At 45.8% G+C, this 21,738-nt stretch overlaps 1 protein-coding gene across 1 annotated transcript; it reads left to right on the forward strand.

The window, feature by feature from the left end:
• The first annotated feature begins 763 nt into the window (after positions 1–763).
• LOC125537041 (L-ascorbate oxidase homolog) lies at positions 764–6,084 on the forward strand. Its single transcript, XM_048700337.1, has 8 exons — positions 764–1,153; positions 1,269–1,378; positions 3,999–4,269; positions 4,406–4,508; positions 4,593–4,938; positions 5,051–5,416; positions 5,499–5,577; positions 5,696–6,084. Exons 1-8 carry the CDS (start codon positions 1,004–1,006, stop codon positions 5,906–5,908), a joined length of 1,638 nt encoding a protein of 545 aa, XP_048556294.1. The 5' UTR covers positions 764–1,003; the 3' UTR covers positions 5,909–6,084.
• Positions 6,085–21,738: the final 15,654 nt, after the last annotated feature.

Here is a 21,738-nt window from a genome sequence, read left to right on the forward strand (position 1 = left end):
CGCTTATTTACTTTTCCGTTGCTACTGTTACAATCACTATAAAACCAAAAATATTACTTTTGCTACCGTTACCATTACTATCATATTACTTTGCTACTAAACAATTTGCTGCAGATATTAAGTTTTCAGGTGTGGTTGAATTGACAACTCAGGTCTTAATACTTGAGAATATTCTTTGGCTCCCCTTGTGTCGAATCAATAAATTCGGGTTGAATACTCTACCCTCGAAAACTGTTGCGATCGCCTATACTTGTGGGTTATCAGATGCCCTCTCTGACAGATGGGTCTAAATGCGGCGATTGACGGAGGTCTCGGTCACTAGCCAAAAGTGGCTGCTGCTGCAGAAGGGGAGGTTGAATGGCATTCTGCATCGATTCTACCTTTATTTACTTATGAAATATTTATTTACAAAATCAAGGAGAGAATTTTATAAACATTTATTTACACAATCATGGGCATGATTTGATAAATATTTATTTACACAATTACATTATGAACAAATAAATCACAATTTACATAATAAGAATATTACATTATGAACAAATAAATCACAATTTACATAATAAGAATATTTATACCCTATTGCAACATAGAAATACAAAAAATGTAAATGATGCCTGACACCGCCAAATCTAGCACGTTGACATACAAGTACATGATCTATCTTTAATGTGGGTTTACCAATTTCATTCCTCCCTCAACGACCGTCTAGAAAAGGAGGGTGCCCCGACATCCCACGGAAGGACACACAGCCAAGAATCCACAGCATCACCACTCTACCACACAACACTACCTCCGCTCCTGGGACGCACTCCCCTCGCTTCTCCTTTCCGCCTCCTCGACGAAAATCACTCACCACTCGATTCGAGCAGTGCCCTCATGCTGACGACTCCACCAACATAAGAACAAGAGCACCCATCCCACTCACAAGTCCCTCACATCTCCTTTCCCATACTTCCATTTGCTGCAAGAAAGCGTCTAGGTAGGCGGCGCGGTGAGCAAGATGGCGAGGGGTGGCAGCGCCGTGGCTGTCCTCTCCTTCCTCCTCGGCCTCCCGCTCCTCTCCGTCCTCGTCGCCGGCGAGGACCCGTACCGGTTCTTCACGTGGAACGTCAGCTACGGCGACATCTACCCGCTCGGCGTCAAGCAGCAGGTCTCGGTGCATTCCATTATTCTCTCTCTGTTTTTCTTCTCTCTACTGTGGCACCACATTGAGTTTTAGCATCACCCCAACCGTATGCTGAATGAATGAATAAATCTGTTGGCAGGGGATCCTGATCAATGGGCAGTTCCCCGGGCCGCAGATAGAGGCCGTCACCAACGACAACCTCGTCGTCAATGTCTTCAACAAGCTCAACGAGCCATTCCTCCTCTCCTGGTACACCTCATAACTCACGAATCCCTCCATTTAGATTTCGTCTGCTCCTCTTATTACACGCAGTACCACTTGTTGGAAGTTAATTCGTGCCCGGCCATCAATTGAATACGTAATATCTTACTGCGTATGCCCCGCAAAAGAGTATGGCAATGTTTTAATGATCTTGCTACAAGTTTTAGATATCCATCATCCGTTTTAGATATCCAAGTAAATAAATGCTGTGGCTGTTGAAGTTGAACTGGATATCCTTGCCCAGTTGTAGTGCCTATGCTAGTGTGGTCGAGCTTGCCCCAGTGTACCTACCGCATGCAACTTTAAGACGTGCCTAGGGCATGTACAATGATTTTATTCTAGAACTGTCACATAGGATAAATGATGAGATGAAGAATAAACAAATTATAAGAAAATGCTTGTCTTTTCTTATTTAAGAGAAGACAAGAGATAATCTCTTAACACAATTTGTCTCATCATGTTTTGAGGAATAGCTAGCTATTGAAGATAAGGCTAAGAAATGAGCCATTGTAGACATGATTTTTTGTCATCTCTAAGTTACATGCAAGACTTATGATAAAACTATCTTATCAACCATTGTACATGCCCTTAGTTTAACACTATTACACCGACTAATCCACATGTCCTACCAAACTGAGTATATCGGCTATATGATTAGGCGATGTGGATAGAGTATTTAATTAATTCTATATGCAGCCTGGCCACTGCATGGAATTGGAAACTAGAGTGTCATATTCACGGCAAATCCTCAAGTACGTACGAAGTACCGCTTTTAGTCTGTCGGTGAGACAGCGCAGTTACTAATCTTCAAAGTAGGGGGTGCGTCTCATTTCATTTTAGTGGGCAATGAAAGCGCCGTGTCTGGTTCACTCGGGAGTAGTAGTAGTATAGCTGTGTAGGACAAGTGTTCCTTAATCGACGGGGCATGTCATGTCATGCTTATTTTGTGCGGCCAGAATACGGGTAGCTAGCGGCATAATAAGGACCAAGGCGCTATTTTGGAGCAGGAAAAGCGAAGGATATGCATGAAAATACTCCAAACCACCAGGCCCCTAGGAGAACATACTCCAAATCTTTGCGATCTACTAGTAGGAGCAGCAGCAATGGCACATGCACAGGGAGGCGCATCAGACAAGGGTTGAATGCGATCGATGCAGTGCAGCAGAGTTTTAGCAAGTCTGATTGATCTAGGCAGGGCAAAGCAAAGCACCACATTGTTTTGTTTTGTTTTGTGTTGTTTCGTACCCACCTCGTGATCCAAGCTAGGGCGTTGCTGGGCTGGGCTGGGTCGGGATGGAATAATGCAGGGGCAGGTACACCGCATCTCGTCTCGTGATCTAAGCGTGATCACGGTCACGGGCGGGGGTGGCTGCCATGCTTTTTACCACGAGCTTCCCTCTACCTCACGCGCGCGTCGGCCGTCGGTGACCATGTGCACTTCCGCGAGCGCGTGGGTGGGTGCCAGCCGAGCCGAGCCGAGCGAGGCCACCGCCGTACCGGTGGAGCTGTAGCGGGCGGACTGCAGATTCGGCGCGCCCGTGTCCTCTTGTGCTCAAAAGTTATGACGCTTCACGGGCCCTCCCTCCTGTTTAAGCCCACCTCAAATAAATCATTTTTTTTCTTCCTCAAAGCTGACACCCTTCTCTAGCTAGGGGAAGATGGCAGTACCAGCATCCCACATTGTTTTCTTTCTTTCTTTCTTTGTAATGAAAATGTCAGTTATTTCGGGGATGAGAGCGACGCTATGGATGTGTCGCTAGATTCTACTGCTCAGGAACCATGATAGTGACCAAGTGGTCAGCTGGGTAAGCCATCAACAAAAAAAATTGCAATCAAGGAACCATGATAGTGACGGTAGGGCCTGCAGCACTGTGTTATAAGTACTACCGTATATGTTTAGAAACAGAGTTAGGTGCACCGACAAGTTTGCATGGCCGCGACGCTACGTTATAGCGCGGGGCGGAATACCTGGTCGGTCCCGCTCCCGGCCCGCACAGAGAATCGCAAGTGTTTCGATAGTGGTCACGCAAGCCATTAGTAACACACAGATGGGCGCTCCGTCAGTAGACAGCTTAGCTTCGCTGCAAAATGTCATCACCTAAAATAAAAATACAGTAAAAGATAGTGCAAGGGTGAGCATACGTATCAATTCGTGGCGGGTGACAAGTTCACGGACCAGACAACATGCAAGCGTCGAGGGCGCCCCCGAGCTAGATACTTTCACTGTAAACAAATATAAGACCGTTTAGATCAGTAAAGTAGTAAAGTTAATAGTAAAGATACCGCTGTTGAGTAGTCCGACCAACACTCGTGCCCATGTCGTAAGGGGCTCCAAAGTTTCAACGCAACACCGGTGGAGTATTTCAGTGCTATTAGTAGTACTACTTACACGTACAGGTAGTACTTTTTTGACTCGTTGAGGCGCCAGTTTCAGCGTGGCAAAGATGCTCCATCGGTCAAAAACACGAGAGCAATCCGATTTGCGCTTCACTGGAAATCGACTAACTTCCAGACTGTGTGTATTTGTGAGCAAACATGAGAAAGAAAAACGAATGATGCAAGTCTCATCCAGAACTGATGAGGCGAGGATGGTTGCAACGCAATGCAGGAGCGGGATACAGCAGCGGCGGAACTCGTTCGAGGACGGCGTGGCCGGGACGACGTGCCCGATCCCGCCGGGCGCCAACTTCACCTACATCCTGCAGGCCAAGGACCAGATCGGCACCTACTTCTACTTCCCCTCCCTCGCCTTCCACAAGGCCGCCGGCGGCTTCGGCGGCATCCGCGTCCTCAGCCGCCCCAGGATCCCGGTCCCCTTCCCGCCACCAGCCGCCGACTACACCGTCCTCATCGGCGACTGGTACAAGACCAACCATACCGTAAGCAGTTACCTCTTGCCACGCGGCCAGAGCATTAGATTAGTATATATTCTTTCTCGCAAAAAAAAAGATTAGTATATATTCTACAAAATTTAGAGTAGTAACCAATTTGTTGGCGTTCGTTCTTCTTGTGCAGGATTTGAGGTACATGCTCGACAGTGGCAAGGCACTTGGCTTCCCCGATGGCCTGCTCATCAACGGTCGCGGCTGGAACGGCTACACCTTCACCGTCCAGCCCGGTAAACACCCCGGATAATTCAGTTTCTGAATGACGTGCTGGTCTTGTGACAGAAGAAGTCAAGTCTGAAACTTGTTGCATGCAGGCATGACGTACCGTTTCCGGATCACCAACGTCGGGCTGGCCACGTCCCTCAACATCAGGTTCCAGGGGCACACCATCAAGCTGGTGGAGGTGGAGGGCTCGCACACCATGCAGACCGCCTACTCCTCCCTGGATGTGCACCTTGGCCAGTCCTACTCGGTGCTCCTCACCGCGGACCAGCCTGGCTTCGACTACTCCATCGTCGTCTCCACGCGCTTCACCACCAAGATCATATCCACCACCGCCGTCCTGCACTACGCCAACTCCGCCGGCAAGGCTCCCGGCCCTCTGCCCGGAGGCCCCACCACCCAGATCGACTGGTCGCTCAACCAGGCCCGCTCTATCAGGTACGTAGTACTATCGCTCATCAGTTTCTTTTCCTACTACAAATACAAATTCGGACTAGGACTGTAACCATGAAGGACAATGTGACCTCATTCTGCCTATACTCGCAACCAGATGGAACCTGACGGCGAGCGGGCCGAGGCCCAACCCGCAGGGCTCGTACCACTACGGCCAGGTGCCCACCACCAGGACCATCAGGCTGGCCAACTCGGCGGCCACCATCAACGGCAAGCAGAGGTACGCGGTGAACAGCGTGTCCCACGTCAACGCAGACACGCCCCTCAAGATCGCCGACTACTACAAGATCGCCGGCGTGTTCTCGGTGGGCACCATCTCCGACAGCCCGACATACGGCGGTGCCTACCTTCGGACATCGGTCATGGGGGTCGACTACAGAGGCTACGTCGAGATTGTGTTTGAGAACTCTGAGAACGAGGTGCAGTCGTGGCACATCGATGGCTACGCCTTCTGGGTTGTCGGGTATGCATTGGTTTTCCTGTCTTTGTGGCTTTATTTACTTTGGGTGATCTGTATCGGAGCGGGTCTAAATTTTTGGACGCAGAATGAATGGAGGAAAATGGTCGCCGGCAAGCAGGCAGATCTACAACTTGAGGGATGGCGTTTCACGGTACACTGTTCAGGTATGGCTCTTCTGAAAACGCTCGACAGTCAGGAAGGTTGAGTTGTGTTCCATTTGTATTTGTTCTCGGAGTTGGCGATGATGACTGAACTCATTTTACCTGTGTGCGTTTCCGTCAGGTTTACCCCAATGCATGGACTGCAATCTACATGCCCCTTGACAACGTGGGCATGTGGAACGTGAGATCGGAGACCTGGGCCAGGCAGTACCTGGGACAGCAGTTCTACCTCCGCGTCTGGACGCCGTCCACGTCGTGGCGCGACGAGTTCCCGATCCCCAAGAACGCCCTCCTGTGCGGCCGAGCTGCCGGCCGCAGAACAAGGCCTTTCTGATGAGTTAAGCCACACGGCCAACCCAAGTTTGTCATGAGAGGATGACAGCTTGGCCTGGAGCAGACATAAAAAAAAAGTTACCATGAGAAAAAGGCTCAGAAAGAAGAGTTACCTGAAGGCAGATTGTCGTACATTTGCAATTGAACTTTTAGTGCCAGATTGATTCTTTCTACAATTGTTTTGGTGGTGGGTATAATTAGTCATGTAGTAGCATCTTAGCTTCGTTATTCCGGTCCTTAATAAATATAGACAAAAGAGTATGCTTTGTCAAGCTGATTTCGTGAGAACTTATCTGGCTGTCAGATTTTCTATAATACCCCATCAAAATGAGTACAGAGGATCCGCTCCTAGCCCTCCCCTCCTAGCCCCAGCCCCCGCCGTCGGCCCAGCCAGCGGCGGCCACCAGCCGCCTGACGTACGCCACTCCGGCTGCGTCAGCCACCTTCTCCCTGACGTACGCCACTCCGGTGGCGTCAGACACCCAAATTTTCTGACTCTGATCACTTCGATCGGTCTCGTCCACAAACATGGCCCTTTCTGACCTTCCGTTCTAAGCTGGGTAAGAATTTGAAGACAATCCAAGCTAGGTTAGAATTTGAAGACAAGATCAGGAAGAATCTGGGATCGACAGTCAAACATCTTGAAGGCACTCACTTCACTCAAGAGAATTCTTCCTGGTAGCACAATTTTCAAGATCAAAAATCAGACTTAATCCGGATACAGTGGGTCTCATTCTACAATCATGTCTGGGAGGTAATGCAGCGAGATTCAAGGTCTCTTTTCTTTGGGATTGGTGTTTCAAATTCTCTGTTGCTTCCAGGATGTTCGCTTTTCGATCTAGGTAACATTTCCAATAAAAAATTTAATCTTCATTTCTTCCTTTGGGGCAATGGGGGTCCGAATTTCCGTAAAGAGTTTGAGCTCTATTGCAATGAGCAAGACAAGGAATGGACGATGGTATCTCGTTTGAAAAACCCTTCCAAATCTTCTGCGGATGCTGTCAAATCTCCAAGATTTTTTGGTGTTCATGACAAAAATTCAAACTCCCGACAGAACAACATTGTTTCGCAGGCGTAGCAATCTCGGCCTTCAGTTTTTGCTCGACTTGAATGGCATGTTAATGCCAGCATTAGTGGCGCTAGAATGAATTATGAGAAGGTGGGATCTCAGGATTTTCAAAATAAGCAACTCAACTCCTCCCAGGTTAACAAAGCCCAACTTCTAGCCTAGGAGCCCTTATGTTGGAAATATGCCCTAGAGGCAATAATAAAAGGATTATTATTATATTTCCTTGTTCATGATAATTGTCTTTTATTTATGCTATAATTGTGTTATCCGGAAATCGTAATACATGTGTGAATACATAGACACCAACATGTCCCTAGTAAGCCTCTAGTTGACTAGCTCGTTGATCAACAAATAGTCATGATTTTCTAACTATGGACATTGGATGTCATTGACAACAAGATCACATCATTAGGAGAATGATGTGATGGACAAGACCCAATCCTAAACATGGCACAAGATTGTAAGTTCGTTTGCTAGAGTTTTTTCAATGTCAAGTATCTTTTCCTTAGACCATGAGATCGTGTAACTCCCGGATACCGTAGGAGTGCTTTGGGTGTACCAAACGTCACAACGTAACTGGGTGACTATAAAGGTATACTACGGGTATCTCCAAAAGTGTCTGTTGGGTTGACACGGATCAAGACTGGGATTTGTCACTCCGTATGACGGAGAGGTATCTCTGGGCCCACTCGGTAATGCATCATCATAATGAGCTCAAAGTGACCAAGTGTCTGGTCACGGGATCATGCATTACGGTACGAGTAAAGTGACTTGCCGGTAACGAGACTGAACAAGGTATTGGGATACCGACGATCGAGTCTTGTGCAAGTAACGTACCGATTGACAAAGGGAATTATATACGGGGTTGCTTGAATCCTCGACATCGTGGTTCATCCGATGAGATCATCGAGGAGCATGTGGGAGCCAACATGGGTATCCAGATCCCGCTGTTGGTTATTGACCGGAGAGCCGTCTCGGTCATGTCTACATGTCTCCCGAACCCGTAGGGTCTACACACTTAAGGTTCGGTGACGCTAGGGTTGTAGAGATATGAGTATGCAGTAACCCAAAAGTTGTTCGGAGTCCCGGATGAGATCCCGGACGTCACGAGGAGTTCCGGAATGGTCCAGAGGTGAAGAATTATATATAGGAAGTGCAGTTTCGGCCATCGGGAGAGTTTCAGGGGTCACCGGTATTGTACCGGGACCACCGGAAGGGTCCCGGGGGTCCACCGGGTGAGGCCACCCATCCCAGAGGGCCCCATGGGCTGAAGTGGGGAGGGAACCAGCCCATAGTGGGCTGGTGCGCCCCCCTTGGGGCCCCCATGCGCCTAGGGTTGGGAACCCTAGGGGAGGGAGCGCCTCCACTTGCCTTGGGGGGCACTCCTCCCCCTTGGCCGCCGCCCCCCCTAGGAGATCCCATCTCCTAGGGCCGGCGCACCCCTAGGGGGCCTATATAAAGGGGGGAGGGAGGGCAGTGGCACCTCAAGTCTTGGCGCCTCCCTCTCCCCTACTACACCTCTCCCTCTCGCAGAAGCTTGGCGAAGCCCTGCTGCCCCATTGCTGCATCCACCACCACGCCGTCGTGCTGCTGGATCTTCATCAACCTCTCCTTCCCCCTTGCTGGATCAAGAAGGAGGAGACGTCATCCGCTCCATACATGTGTTGAATGCGGAGGTGCCGTCCGTTCGGCACTTGGTCATCGGTGATTTGGATCACGGCGAGTACGACTCCATCATCCCCGTTCTCTTGAACGCTTCCGCTCGCGATCTACAAGGGTATGTAGATGCACTCAGATCACTCGTTGCTAGATGAACTCATAGATAGATCTTGGTAAAACCGTAGAAATTTTTTATTTTCTGCAACGTTCCGCAACAGTGGTATCAGAGCTAGGTCTATGCGTAGTTCTCTTTGCACGAGTAGAACATAATTTGTTGTGGGCGTAGATCTTGTCAACTTTCTTGCCGCTACTAGTCTTATTTTGCTTCAGCGGTATTGTGGGATGAAGCGGGCCGGACCGACCTTACACGTACGCTTACGTGAGACAGGTTCCACCGACTGACATGCACTAGTTGCATAAGGTGGCTAGCGGGTGTCTGTCTCTCCCACTTTAGTTGGAGCGGATTCGACGAAAAGGGTCCTTATGAAGGGTAAATAGAAGTTGACAAATCACGTTGTGGCTTTTACGTAGGTAAGAAAACGTTCTTGCTAGAACCCTATTGCAGTCACGTAAAACTTGCAACAACAATTAGAGGACGTCTAACTTGTTTTTGCAGCAAGTGCTTTGTGATGTGATATGGCCAAAGTTGTGATGAATGATGAATGATATATATGTGATGTATGAGATCATGTTCTTGTAATAGGAATCACGACTTGCATGTCGATGAGTATGACAACCGGCAGGAGCCATAGGAGTTGTCTTTATTTTTGTATGACCTGCGTGTCATTGAGAAACGCCATGTAAATTAATTTACTTTATTGCTAAACGTGTTAGCCATAGTAGTAGAAGTAATAGTTGGCGAGCAACTTCATGGAGACACGATGATGGAGATCATGATGATGGAGATCATGGTGTCATGCCAGTGACAAGATGATCATGGAGCCCCAAGATGGAGATCAAAGGAGCTATATGATACTGGCCATATCATGTCACTATTATTTGATTGCATGTGATGTTTATCATGTTTTTGCATCTTGTTTACTTAGAACGATGATAGTAAATAAGATGATCCCTCATAATAATTTCAAGAGAGTGTTCCCCCTAACTGTGCGCCGTTGCGACAGTTCGTTGTTTCGAAGCACCACGTGATGATCGGGTGTGATAGATTCCAACATTCACATACAACGGGTGTAAGACAGATTTACACATGCAAACACTTAGGTTGACTTGACGAGTCTAGCATGTACATACATGGCCTCGGAACACAGAAGACCGAAAGGTCGAGCATGAGTCGTATAGAAGATACGATCAACATGAAGATGTTCACCGATGTTGACTAGTCCGTCTCACGTGATGATCGGACACGGCCTAGCTAACTCGGATCATGTTATACTTAGATGACTGGAGGGATGTCTATCTGAGTGGGAGTTCATTGAATAATTTGAACTTAATTATCATGAACTTAGTCTAAAAATCTTTACAATATGTCTTGTAGATCAAATGGCCAACGTTGTACTCAACTTCAACGCGTTCCTAGAGAAAACCAAGCTGAAAGACGATGGCAGCAATTATACGGACTGGGTCTAGAACCTGAGGATCATCCTCATAGCTGCAAAGAAAGATTATGTCCTAGAAGCACCGCTAGGTGACGCACCCGTCCCACAGAACCAAGACGTTATGAACGCTTGGCAGACACGTGCTGATGATTACTCCCTTGTTCAGTGCGGCATGCTTTACAGTTTAGAACCGGGGCTCCAAAAGCGTTTTGAGCGACACGGAGCATATGAGATGTTCGAAGAGCTGAAAATGGTTTTCCAAGCTCATGCCCGGGTCGAGAGATATGAAGTCTCTGACAAGTTCTTCAGCTGTAAGATGGAGGAAAATAGTTCTGTCAGTGAGCACATACTCACAATGTCTGGGTTACACAACCGCTTGACTCAGCTGGGAGTTAATCTCCCGGATGACGCGGTCATTGACAGAATCCTTCAGTCGCTTCCATCGAGCTACAAGAGCTTTGTGATGAACTTCAATATGCAGGGGATGGAAAAGACCATTCCTGAGGTATATTCAATGCTGAAATCAGCAGAGGTAGAAGTCAAAAAGGAACATCAAGTGTTGATGGTGAATAAAATCACTAAGTTCAAGAAAGGCAAGGGTAAAAAGAACTTCAAGAAGGATGGCAAGGGAGTTGCCGCGCTCGGTAAGCAAGCTGCCAGGAAGAAACCAAAGAATGGACCCAAGCCCGAGACTGAGTGCTTTTATTGCAAGGGAAGTGGTCACTGGAAGCGGAACTGACCCAAATACTTAGCGGACAAGAAGGCCGGCAACACGAAATGTATATGTGATATACATGTAATTGATGTGTACCTTACCAGTACTCGTAGTAGCTCCTGGGTATTTGATACCGGTGTGGTTGCTCACATTTGTAACTCAAAGCAGGAGCTGCGGAGTAAGCGGAGACTGGCGAAGGACGAGGTGACGATGCGCGTCGGGAATGGTTCCAAGGTCGATGTGATCGCCGTCGGCACGCTGCCTCTACATTTACCTACGGGATTAGTTTTAAATCTCAATAATTGTTATTTAGTGCCAGCTTTGAGCATGAACATTGTATCAGGATCTCGTTTAGTACGAGATGGCTACTCATTTAAATCCGAGAATAATGGTTGTTCTATTTATATGAGAGATATGTTTTATGGTCATGCTCCGATGGTGAATGGTTTATTCTTAATGAATCTCGAGCGTAATGCTACACATATTCATAGTGTGAATACCAAAATATGTAAGGTTGATAATGATAGTCCCACATACTTGTGGCACTGCCGCCTTGGTCACATAGGTGTCAAACGCATGAAGAAGCTCCATGCAGATGGACTTTTAGAGTCTCTTGATTACGAATCATTTGACACATGCGAACCATGCCTCATGGGTAAGATGACCAAGACTCCGTTCTCAGGAACAATGGAGCGAGCAACCAACTTATTGGAAATCATACATACTGATGTGTGCGGTCCAATGAGTGTTGAGGCTCGCGGTGGTTATCGTTATGTTCTCACCCTCACTGATGACTTGAGTAGATATGGGTATGTCTACTTAATGAAACACAAGTCTGAGACCTTTGAAAAGTTCAAGGAATTTCAGAGTGAGGTTGAGAATCAACATGACAGGAAAATCAAGTTCTTGCGATCAGATCGTGGGGGAGAATACTTGAGTCACGAATTTGGCACACACTTAAGAAAATGTGGAATAGTTTCACAACTCACGCCTCCTGGAACACCTCAGCGTAATGGTGTGTCCGAACATCGTAATCACACTCTATTAGATATGGTGCGATCTATGATGTCTCTTACCAATTTACCGCTATAATTTTGGGACTATGCTTTAGAGACTGCCGCATTCACTTTAAATAGGGCTCCGTCGAAATCCATTGAGACGACACCGTATGAATTATGGTTTGGGAAGAAACCTAAGATGTCATTTCTAAAAGTTTGGGGATGCGATTATGTCAAGAAACTTCAACCTGAAAAGCTCGAACCCAAGTCGGAAAAATGCGTCTTCATAGGATACCCTAAAGAAACTATTGGGTATACCTTCTATCTCAGATCCGAAGGCAAGATCTTTGTTGCCAAGAATGGATCCTTTCTAGAGAAAGAGTTTCTCTCGAAAGAAATAAGTGGGAGGAAAGTAGAACTTGATGAAGTATTACCTCTTGAACCGGTAAGTAGCGCAGCTCAAGAAAATGTTCCTGAGGTGCCTGCACCGACTAGAGATGAAGTTAATGATGATGATCATGAAACTTCAGATCAAGTTGCTACTGAACTTCGTAGGTCCACAAGGACACGTTCCGCACCAGAGTGGTACGGCAACCCTGTCTTGGAAATCATGTTGTTGGACAACGGTGAACCTCCGAACTATGAAGAAGCGATGGCGGGCCCGGATTCCGACAAATGGCTGGAAGCCATGAAATCCGAGATAGGATCCATGTATGAAAACGAATTATGGACTTTGACTGACTTGCCCGATGATCGGCGAGCCATAGAAAATAAATGGATCTTTAAGAAGAAGACAGACGCGGATGGTAATGTGACCATCTATAAAGCTAGGCTTGTCTCTAAGGGTTATCGACAAGTTCAAGGGGTTGACTACGATGAGACTTTCTCTCCCGTAGCAAAGCTGAAGTCCGTCCGAATCATGTTAGCAATTGCCGCATACTATGATTATGAGATATGGCAAATGGACGTCAAAACGGCATTCCTTAACGGTTATCTTAAGGAAGAACTGTATATGATGCAGCCGGAAGGTTTTGTCGACCCTAAGAATGCTAACAAGGTATGCAAGCTCCAGCGATCCATTTATGGGCTGGTGCAAGCATCTCGGAGTTGGAACATTCGCTTTGATGAGATGATCAAAGCATTTGGGTTTATGCAGACTTATGGAGAAGCCTGCGTTTACAAGAAAGTGAGTGGGAGCTCTGTAGCATTTCTCATATTATATGTAGATGACATACTTTTGATGGGAAATGATATAGAACTTTTGGACAACATTAAGGCCTACTTGAATAAGAGTTTTTCAATGAAGGACCTTGGAGAAGCTGCATATATATTAGGAATCAAGATCTATAGAGATAGATCAAGACGCCTCATAGGTCTTTCACAAAGCACATACCTTGATAAGATATTGAAGAAGTTCAATATGGATCAGTCTAAGAAGGGGTTCTTGCTTGTGTGGCAAGGTATGAAATAGAGCTCAGCTCAATGTCTGACCACGGTAGAAGATATAGAAGAGATGAGTGTCTGATAGTGCAACTATCCCTAGGTGGTTTTGGTAATTCATAACAACATATAGCTCATTGAGCTAATGCTATTCCAAGATGACTATTTCAGGAAAGCTCAATGATTGGCATGGCATGGATGTGAAAGTGGAACCCTCAAAATGCTAAGGACAAAGGATTGGCTCAAGCTCAAAAGCTCAAGACTCTTCATTTTATATTTTAGTGATCCAAGATCACATTGAGTCTTTAGGAAAAGCCAATACTATCAAGGAGGGATGAGGTGTTGCTTAATGAGCCTCTTGCTTCATGTGCTTAGTGATATGCTCCAAAACCCTCAACTACTTTCCCATATCCACATATGACCTAAACCCTAAGCCAAACTCGGTCCTACCGATTCTTTCTATCCGGCGCCACCGAGTTTCACTTGTCATAGCCATTGCCAAACCCTAGCAAATCAGTTCTACCGATAGGGATCTCGGTCTCACCGAGATGGGATTGTAATCTCTTTGTTTCATTTTCGTAACTTTTCGGTCTCACCGAAAGAGCGGATTGGTCCCACCGAGATTGCAATGTAAATTCAGTGTTTCCTTTTTGTAACTTTTCGGTCTCACCGAAAGAACAAATCGGTCCCACCAAGTTTGCCTGACCAACTCTCTGGTTAGCTTATTACCAAACTCGGTCTCACCGAGTTTGTGTAATTGGTCTCATCGAGATTACGTTATGCCCAAACCCTAACCATATCGGTTCTACCGAGATGCATGTCAGTCCCATCGAAAATCTCTAACGGTCACTAGGTTTACCTTATCGGTCCGACCGAGTTTGTTGATTCGGTCCCACCGAGATTGGAAAACTGTGTGTAACGGTTGGATTTTATGTGGAGGCTATATATACCCCTCCACCTCCTCTTCATTCGTGGAGAGAGCCATCAGAACACATACACAATTCCAACTCATATGTTCTGAGAGAGAACCACCTACTCATGTGTTGAGACCAAGATATTCCATTCCTACCATATGAATCTTGATCTCTAGCCTTCCCCAAGTTGCTTTCCACTCAAATCTTCTTTCCACAAAATCCAAATCTATGAGAGAGAGTTGAGTGTTGGGGAGGACTATCATTTGAAGCACAAGAGCAAGGAGTTTCATTACTACACACCATTTGTTACTTCTTGAGAGTGGTGTCTCCTAGATTGGCTAGGTGTTACTTGGGAGCCTCCGACAAGATTGTGGAGTTGAACCAAGGAGTTTGTAAGGGCAAGGAGATCGCCTACTTCGTGAAGATCTACCGCTAGTGAGGCAAGTCCTTCGTGGGCGATGGCCATGGTGGGATAGACAAGGTTGCTACTTCGTGGACCCTTTGTGGGTGGTTGCTTCTTCGTGGACCCTTCGTGGGTGGAGCCCTCCGTGGACTCGCGCAACCGTTACCCTTCGTGGGTGGAGCCCTCCATGGACTCGCGCAACTGTTACCCTTCGTGGGTTGAAGTCTCCAGCAACGTGGATGTAGGATAGCACCACCTATCCGAACCACGGGAAAAACATCCGTGTCTCCAATTGCGTTTGAATTCTCCAAACCCTTCCATTTACATTCTTGCAAGTTGCATGCTTTACTTTCCGCTGCCAATATACTCTTTGCATGCTTGCTTGAATTGTGTGATGATTTCTTGACTTGTCCTACAATAGCTAAAATCTGCCAAGAACTAAAATTGGGAAAAGGTTAAGTTTTTATTTGGTCAAGTAGTCTAATCACCCCCCTCTAGACATACTTTCGATCCTACAAGTGGTATCAGAGCTTTGGTCTCCATTTGCTTTGATCTCCATAGCTTTTGGTGGTCATAGCCTTGGTTTCACAACCTAGGAGAGTATGGCGTCTAGCGAGGGACCGTAGAGGTCCTTACTTTGATGGTACTAATTTTGCTAGTTGGAAGCATAAAATGAAAATGCATATTCTTGGACATAACCCCGCCGTTTGGGCTATTGTGTGTGTTGGTTTGCAAGGTGACTTCTTTGATGGGAAAGAACCAAACCGTGAAGCTACCGCGGATGAGTTGAAGATGTTGCAATACAATGCTCAAGCTTGTGATATTCTCTTCAACGGATTGTGCCCCGAAGAATTCAACAAAATCAGCCATCTTGAGAATGCAAAGGAAATTTGGGACACTTTGATTGATATGCACGAAGGTACCGACTCCGTCAAGGAATCCAAGTTGGATGTGCTTCAAAGTCAACTTGACAAGTTCAAAATGAAGGATGGTGAAGGTGTCGCTGAAATGTACTCTAGGCTTGCTCTCATCACAAATGAGATTGCCGGCTTAGGAAGTGAAGAGATGACCGATAGATTCATCATCAAGAAGATTCTAAGAGCCTTGGATGGAAAATATGATACCGTGTGCACATTGATCCAAATGATGCCCAATTACAAAGATCTCAAGCCAACGGAGGTGATTGGAAGAATTGTTGCTCATGAGATGTCACTTAAGGATAAAGAGGAACTTCACAACAAATCAAGTGGTGCCTACAAAGCCTCATGTGAAGCCCCTACATCATCAAGTGAGAAACAAAACTTCAATGAAGAATTGAGCTTAATGGTGAAGAACTTCAACAAGTTCTACAAGAGTAGAAGCAAAGATAGAAGCTTCAAGTCAAGGTCCTACAATGACAAAAGATCTTCTAGTCGAGAGCGAAACTGCTACAGTTGTGGAAGACCCGGACACTATTCCAATGAGTGTACGGCTCCCTACAAGAGAAGAGAAGATTCTCCAAAAAGAAGAAGCAAAGAATCACCACCAAGAGAGAGAAGGAGTAGAGATGATCGTTATGAACGAAGATACTCACGGAGAAGCAAGGATTCGGAAAGGAAGGAAAAATCATCAAGGAGCTACACAAAACGAAGACATCAAGCTCATGTTGGTGAATGGGTATCCGGCTCCGACTCCGACAGCCACTCCGAGAGAAGTTATCACTCCGACTCCGAAGATACTCAAGATGAAGGTGTTGCCGGTCTAGCACTTGTGTCAACCAACTCCTACGACATATTTGACTCACCAAATGAAGGAATTGGAAGATGCTTCATGGCCAAAGGTCCTAAGGTAAAACATCCCGAGTATGTTGATTTCAATAGTGATGAAGATGACTTGTTAGGTGATGATTTGCTTGTTGACAACTCTAGTGATGAATACTATGATGAAACGTCAATTAATCATGCTAATCAAGATAAAACGAATGACAATGATAAAGAGAAGATTGAGGCTCTAACTAAAGAACTAAACACTCTTAAGTTAGCTCATGAAACTATCTTCGAAGATCATCGAGAACTTTTAAGAGCTCATGAGAAATTACGCTTTGAAAAGCTCAATCTTGAGCAAGAGCATGAGTTCTTAAAAGCAATCAATGATGATCTCCGCAAGAAAAGTTCTTCTTACATTGCCAAGCGTTTACTCTTATCCACTTACATGCCTCAAGTCAAGTCTAGTAACAAGAACAAGAAAGATTCTTCCTCTAGCAGTAACAATGATCATGCTAAATCCAATATTGTTGCTTCTAGTAGTTCTCTTGATTCCACTAATGATTCTCTTAGCCAAGTTACACTTGAGCAAGAAAATAGCTTATTGAAGGGAATTATAGAGAAAGGAGTGTACAAAAGCCTTGCCGGGAGTAAGCAATTCGAGGAAATTGTGCGCAAGCAAAGAATGCACCGGAAGAATCAAGGTGTTGGTTTTGAACGAAAGTTCAATGCCAATGGAGTTGAGTGGGAAGAAGATCAATACCCCAAGACAAAGTTTGTTCCTCAACAAGAGAAGTATGATACTTCTTTCAAGGGGACACAAGCTCAAGATGATCTTCCACCACAAGACTACAAGCAAAAAGGCAAGAACAAGCTTCAAGAGGAAATTGATGCATTTGAAGAAGCTCCTAAGACCTTAGTCAAGTGGATTCCCAAGACTACTTCAAGTTCCACTTCATCAAGTACGACTACAACTCCAAGGATTCCCATCAAGATGGTGTGGATCCAAAAGAAGAACTAGAGAGTTCTTGAGGGTGACTCCGCCAACATACTTCACTCTTATCATTTTGGCAAGAACAAGTGCAATCAACTTCCACATCTTGCACTAGTTCAAGGAGTCACAAACCCTCTTGTTGGTAAGACAAGGGACAAGGTAACCTAAAAAGTTTTCATGGACATCATCTTGTGTGTGCATCACTCTATGTCTATGGATATCCTTGTTTGTTCCTTGTGGGACTAACCCATGTAGGTATCGAAAGTGCAATTCACTCAAATGGATAGCTCCAAGTGATCTACATCAACATTGAGCATCCACATCTTCAACATCTACATGAAGTCATCATCGACAAAACCCGAGGTTAGTTCATCCCTCTAAGGGGGGATATCACTTCTAGGGGGAGCTTTACTCTAAGACTTGAGCTAAAGCAACTCTAAAGATGTGAACACAACAATGCTTTATGTAAAAGTGGTAACCCCACTTGAGCTTAAACGATGAGTATGACCTATGATCAAGTGTTATCACTTGACTCCTAAGTCAATATACTCATATATAGATGACCTTGTCATCGCAAATTGCTTGATAGATGCTAGAATTGGTTGTGCATGCCTTGTCACATATTTCATTTGCCATCTTATTGTGTGAGCATGCTGGTTGCATATTTTACTCATTCGAGGACATCCACTTGTTGTTTTGATTGTTTGGTTTTATTCCTTTTGCCAAGTGGATGGACAAGAATGCCTAAGAACCTCCTCTAGCTATCTATGCTTTTGTCGTCTCAAACTCTATTCATGCTACATCACAAAATTTGATCAAGTCAGATTCGAACCACTCTGTGTGAGGAGCGCTCGGAGTCCCCGATTCGTCATAGACTTAAACTTCCAAAACCTCTTTATGATTCTCGGTCTGACCGATACCCTACTTTCGGTCCTACCGAGATCATTAAGTTGATCTAGGTTTTCGATCTCGGTGCAACCGATTTGAACCATTCGGTCACACCGAGTTGCAACAGCTGTATACAGTTTTGCATCTCGGTGCCACCGAGTTGTTCCACTCGGTCACACCGACAGGGTCGGGCTATATATAGTCACGGGCAAAAATTTGGAAATTTCTCCGAACCCCTTCGCCCGCGCGATAGCCTGCTCTGCTAACTTGGTCTCCGGATCGTCTCCTTGCCGCCAGCCGCCTCCAGTCACTGGTCTCCGTCGCCGTCAACGGAAATTCAACCCCGCCATTGCCGCCGTAGCGAGTCTCCGCCGAACTAGGGTATGGACTCGATCTTTGTGCTATTCCCCAATCCGATTCTTAGCACATTGTGATCATCATGATTCTTGCCACGTTTGTTAAACTTCTATCCAGTCAATGAACTCGTAGATTAGGTTTAATTCGAAAATTTTAGGGTTAGGTTTCCGCCGAAACCATCTCGGACCCACCGAGTTGAAAAACTCGGTCCCGCCGATTTGGCTTATGCCATTGCACAAGTGAGACTCGGTGTGACCGAGAATTACTTATCGGTGTGACTGATTTTGGAACTCTGTGAAACCCTAGCAGTCTTGGTGCCACCGAACTGTGACTCGGTCTGACCGAGTTCACTAGTTTAGGTGCCAAAACTGCTTCTGTATCACCGAGTTTAGAAATCAGTAGATCCGAGATGCTTTCAGTGGGAAACTAAAACTAAGTTTTTGAATTATTCTTTTGCAAAAACCTCTGCATTTTGTGATGCTTATCCACTCTATCTCATCTATAACCTATTCACAGGGTCAGCAGTCAGAGTTTGCATCATGTCAGACCAGAGTGATAGCCAGAACATGTCAGAAGAGCAAGTGCAGATGAGTGAGGGCACTAGTCCCTCAAGTTCTTCAGATGATGGCAGCAGAAGTACTCCTAGCAATCTGCCAAAAGCTGCCACCAGACAGAGGAAGAAGAGAACCTCAGAATCAGAGGATGAGGATTATGTGGCAGAAGAGGAAGCAACTTCAAAGAGAGTAGTGCTTGATAAGGAACATGGCTCAGCTCAAGGCACAAAGCCAGGGATGAAAATCAAAAGGCCAGCAGGCAGGCAGCCTATGTCAAAGGCCAGAGCTTCAACTGAGAAACCCACTCCCATAGAGCCAGTTGCTGCTGAAGGCATGAAAAGAAAGGAAAGGGTGAAGAAAACCGTAGCCAGAGTGCTTGGCAAGGCTTCCATCATGGAAGATGAGGAGGAAGAAGAAGAGGTAGCTGCACCAGCACCTAAGGCACCCAAGCTAATGGGTGATGCCATAAGATCAGGGGCAGCTGCTTCCAAGGCCAAGCCAGCTCCAAAGCCAAAGCCAAAGAGGAATACAAGGAGCATACCTGTAGCTGAAAAGAACAAGGCCCTAATGCCTGACATTGCTGAAGAAGAAGAAGGTCAAGTGCTCAGAAAGCTCAAGCCCAAGATCCCAGACCATAGTGATGCTCATCCTGTGGCTGAGGACATGAAGCTCAGGAGAGACTCAGGGCTCAGGAAGTGGAGAGAAGCAGACCCGTATGCTTCAAGGAGAAGGACTGCTGTTGACTACAGGTTCCACACTAAGGAACAGCAGGACTTTTATGAGACAATGCTGCTTGATAAGAAGCCCATAGTTTGTGATATGAGATGGGTCGACTGGGAATACATCAAGGACAACGAAGAGCACTACCCTGGAGTGCAGGACTGCTTCAAGGCATGTGGAGTAGAGGACTTTGTTGGGCAGAAGCTCACAAAGTGGAATGAGGAGCTTATCATGCAGTTCTACTCCACAGCACATTTTTATCCAGATGGTAGGATAACATGGATGTCTGAAGGTACGAGGTACCAATCTACAGTTGCTGAATGGGCTCAGCTGATTAATGCCCCAGAAGAGCAGGAAGATGACTTGGATGTATATGCCAAGAATAAGATGGATCATAACTCAATGTCAAACATGTACAAGGAAATTCCAAATGAAGCACTTAACACTTTCAAGTTTGGCTCAGTACACTATCTTCTATCAGGGCTGCCAACTATTAATTGGATTTTGAGGCACACTCTCTTGCCCAAGTCAGGTGATCACAAGATGATCAGAGGCCATGCAATCAATTTGCTTCATGTATTTGATGTACCTCAGAAATTCAAGGTCATGAGCCTCATAGTAGAGACTATCAAGAGGACTGCAGCAGATCAGAAGAGGAGCTGTGGTTATGCCCCTCAGATTCAGGAGTTGATCAACTCAAAGATGGGCACAGGCATATACTTATTGGACAAGGAACACCTGCCCATCCATCCATACTTTGAGGACAATCAAGTTGTCATGAATGAGAATGAACCATCATCTACACAAGCACAAGCAAAGAAGGAGAAGGCAAGGAAGGAGAAAGCTGCCAAGATGCCAACTCGAGAGGAGGCATCTGAGTATTTCTTGAAAACCAAACAAGAGCAGCTTGGTTACTTGATTGCATCCACACTGAGGATTGATCAAGGACTGGCCACCCTCACTCGAAATCAGCAGAGCTTAGAGAGGATCATGGAACAAAAGTTCTATGACTTGGATGTCAAAGTAACAGAGATTCAGTCTGCAGTGGAACAACTTCAGGATGACATGCAGGAGAGGAGAGGCAAGACTACAACTGATGAATTTGCCAGAGTGCCAAGAGCTCAGAGATCATATGCAGTGCCAGTTGCTGACACCAGAGCCACCACTTCTGCACCAGCTACAGCTTCAGTTCCACCAGCTCCAGCATCTACTTCAGCCTCGACTCCAACCACGTCTATAGAAGGCTTTGTCCTTGGAGTGCTCCGGACTCCACCACCACCTGAAGATCAAGCCTGAGTGTCGACTTAGCACTATGAATTTTCTAGGAACTTTTTGGTAACTTGTTGCTAAAGGGGGAGAAAATGTATAGATCATAGGCTTCGAGAAAGAGTGTTGCCTTTATTCTCTCTTGCTTTATTTGGTGGTTTTTCGAACTTTGTTTGCTTTTGAGTGCTTGAGATACTATGTCATTGCTCGTGAGACATTGATGATCATGTGTTTGATCATAAGCTACACTTAATGTTTGCTTAATATTATCATCTTATCTATCTTATGTGATCATTCACTATTCTTGGTGATGAGTGCATGTATTTCATTCTTATCATTTTAAGCGCTCCACCAAGATGTATGTGACATGGAAGAGTAACCCATGACTCTAACTCTTTGTGCATTTGCAGTCCAAAGCAAATTTTAAATATGCACAAATTTAGGGGGAGCTCTTACTTGTCACATACTTCTCAAAGCGACGATATATTTCATGCTTATTATCATTTGTCGAAGCTTTGATCTATATGTTGTCATCAATTACCAAAAAGGGGGAGAT

This window comes from Triticum urartu, chromosome 2 (assembly GCF_003073215.2).
Source record: "Triticum urartu cultivar G1812 chromosome 2, Tu2.1, whole genome shotgun sequence".
Lineage (NCBI taxonomy): Eukaryota > Viridiplantae > Streptophyta > Magnoliopsida > Poales > Poaceae > Triticum > Triticum urartu.

Excerpts from the sequence above, each read along its gene's own strand:
- LOC125537041 (XM_048700337.1), top strand. The coding sequence starts at position 1,004 with ATGGCGAGGGGTGGCAGCGCCGTGGCTGTCCTCTCCTTCCTCCTCGGC. Across the intron at positions 4,939-5,050 it reads AACCAGGCCCGCTCTATCAG|ATGGAACCTGACGGCGAGCG; the intron begins GTACGTAGTACT and ends ACTCGCAACCAG. Across the intron at positions 5,417-5,498 it reads TACGCCTTCTGGGTTGTCGG|AATGAATGGAGGAAAATGGT; the intron begins GTATGCATTGGT and ends TTTTGGACGCAG.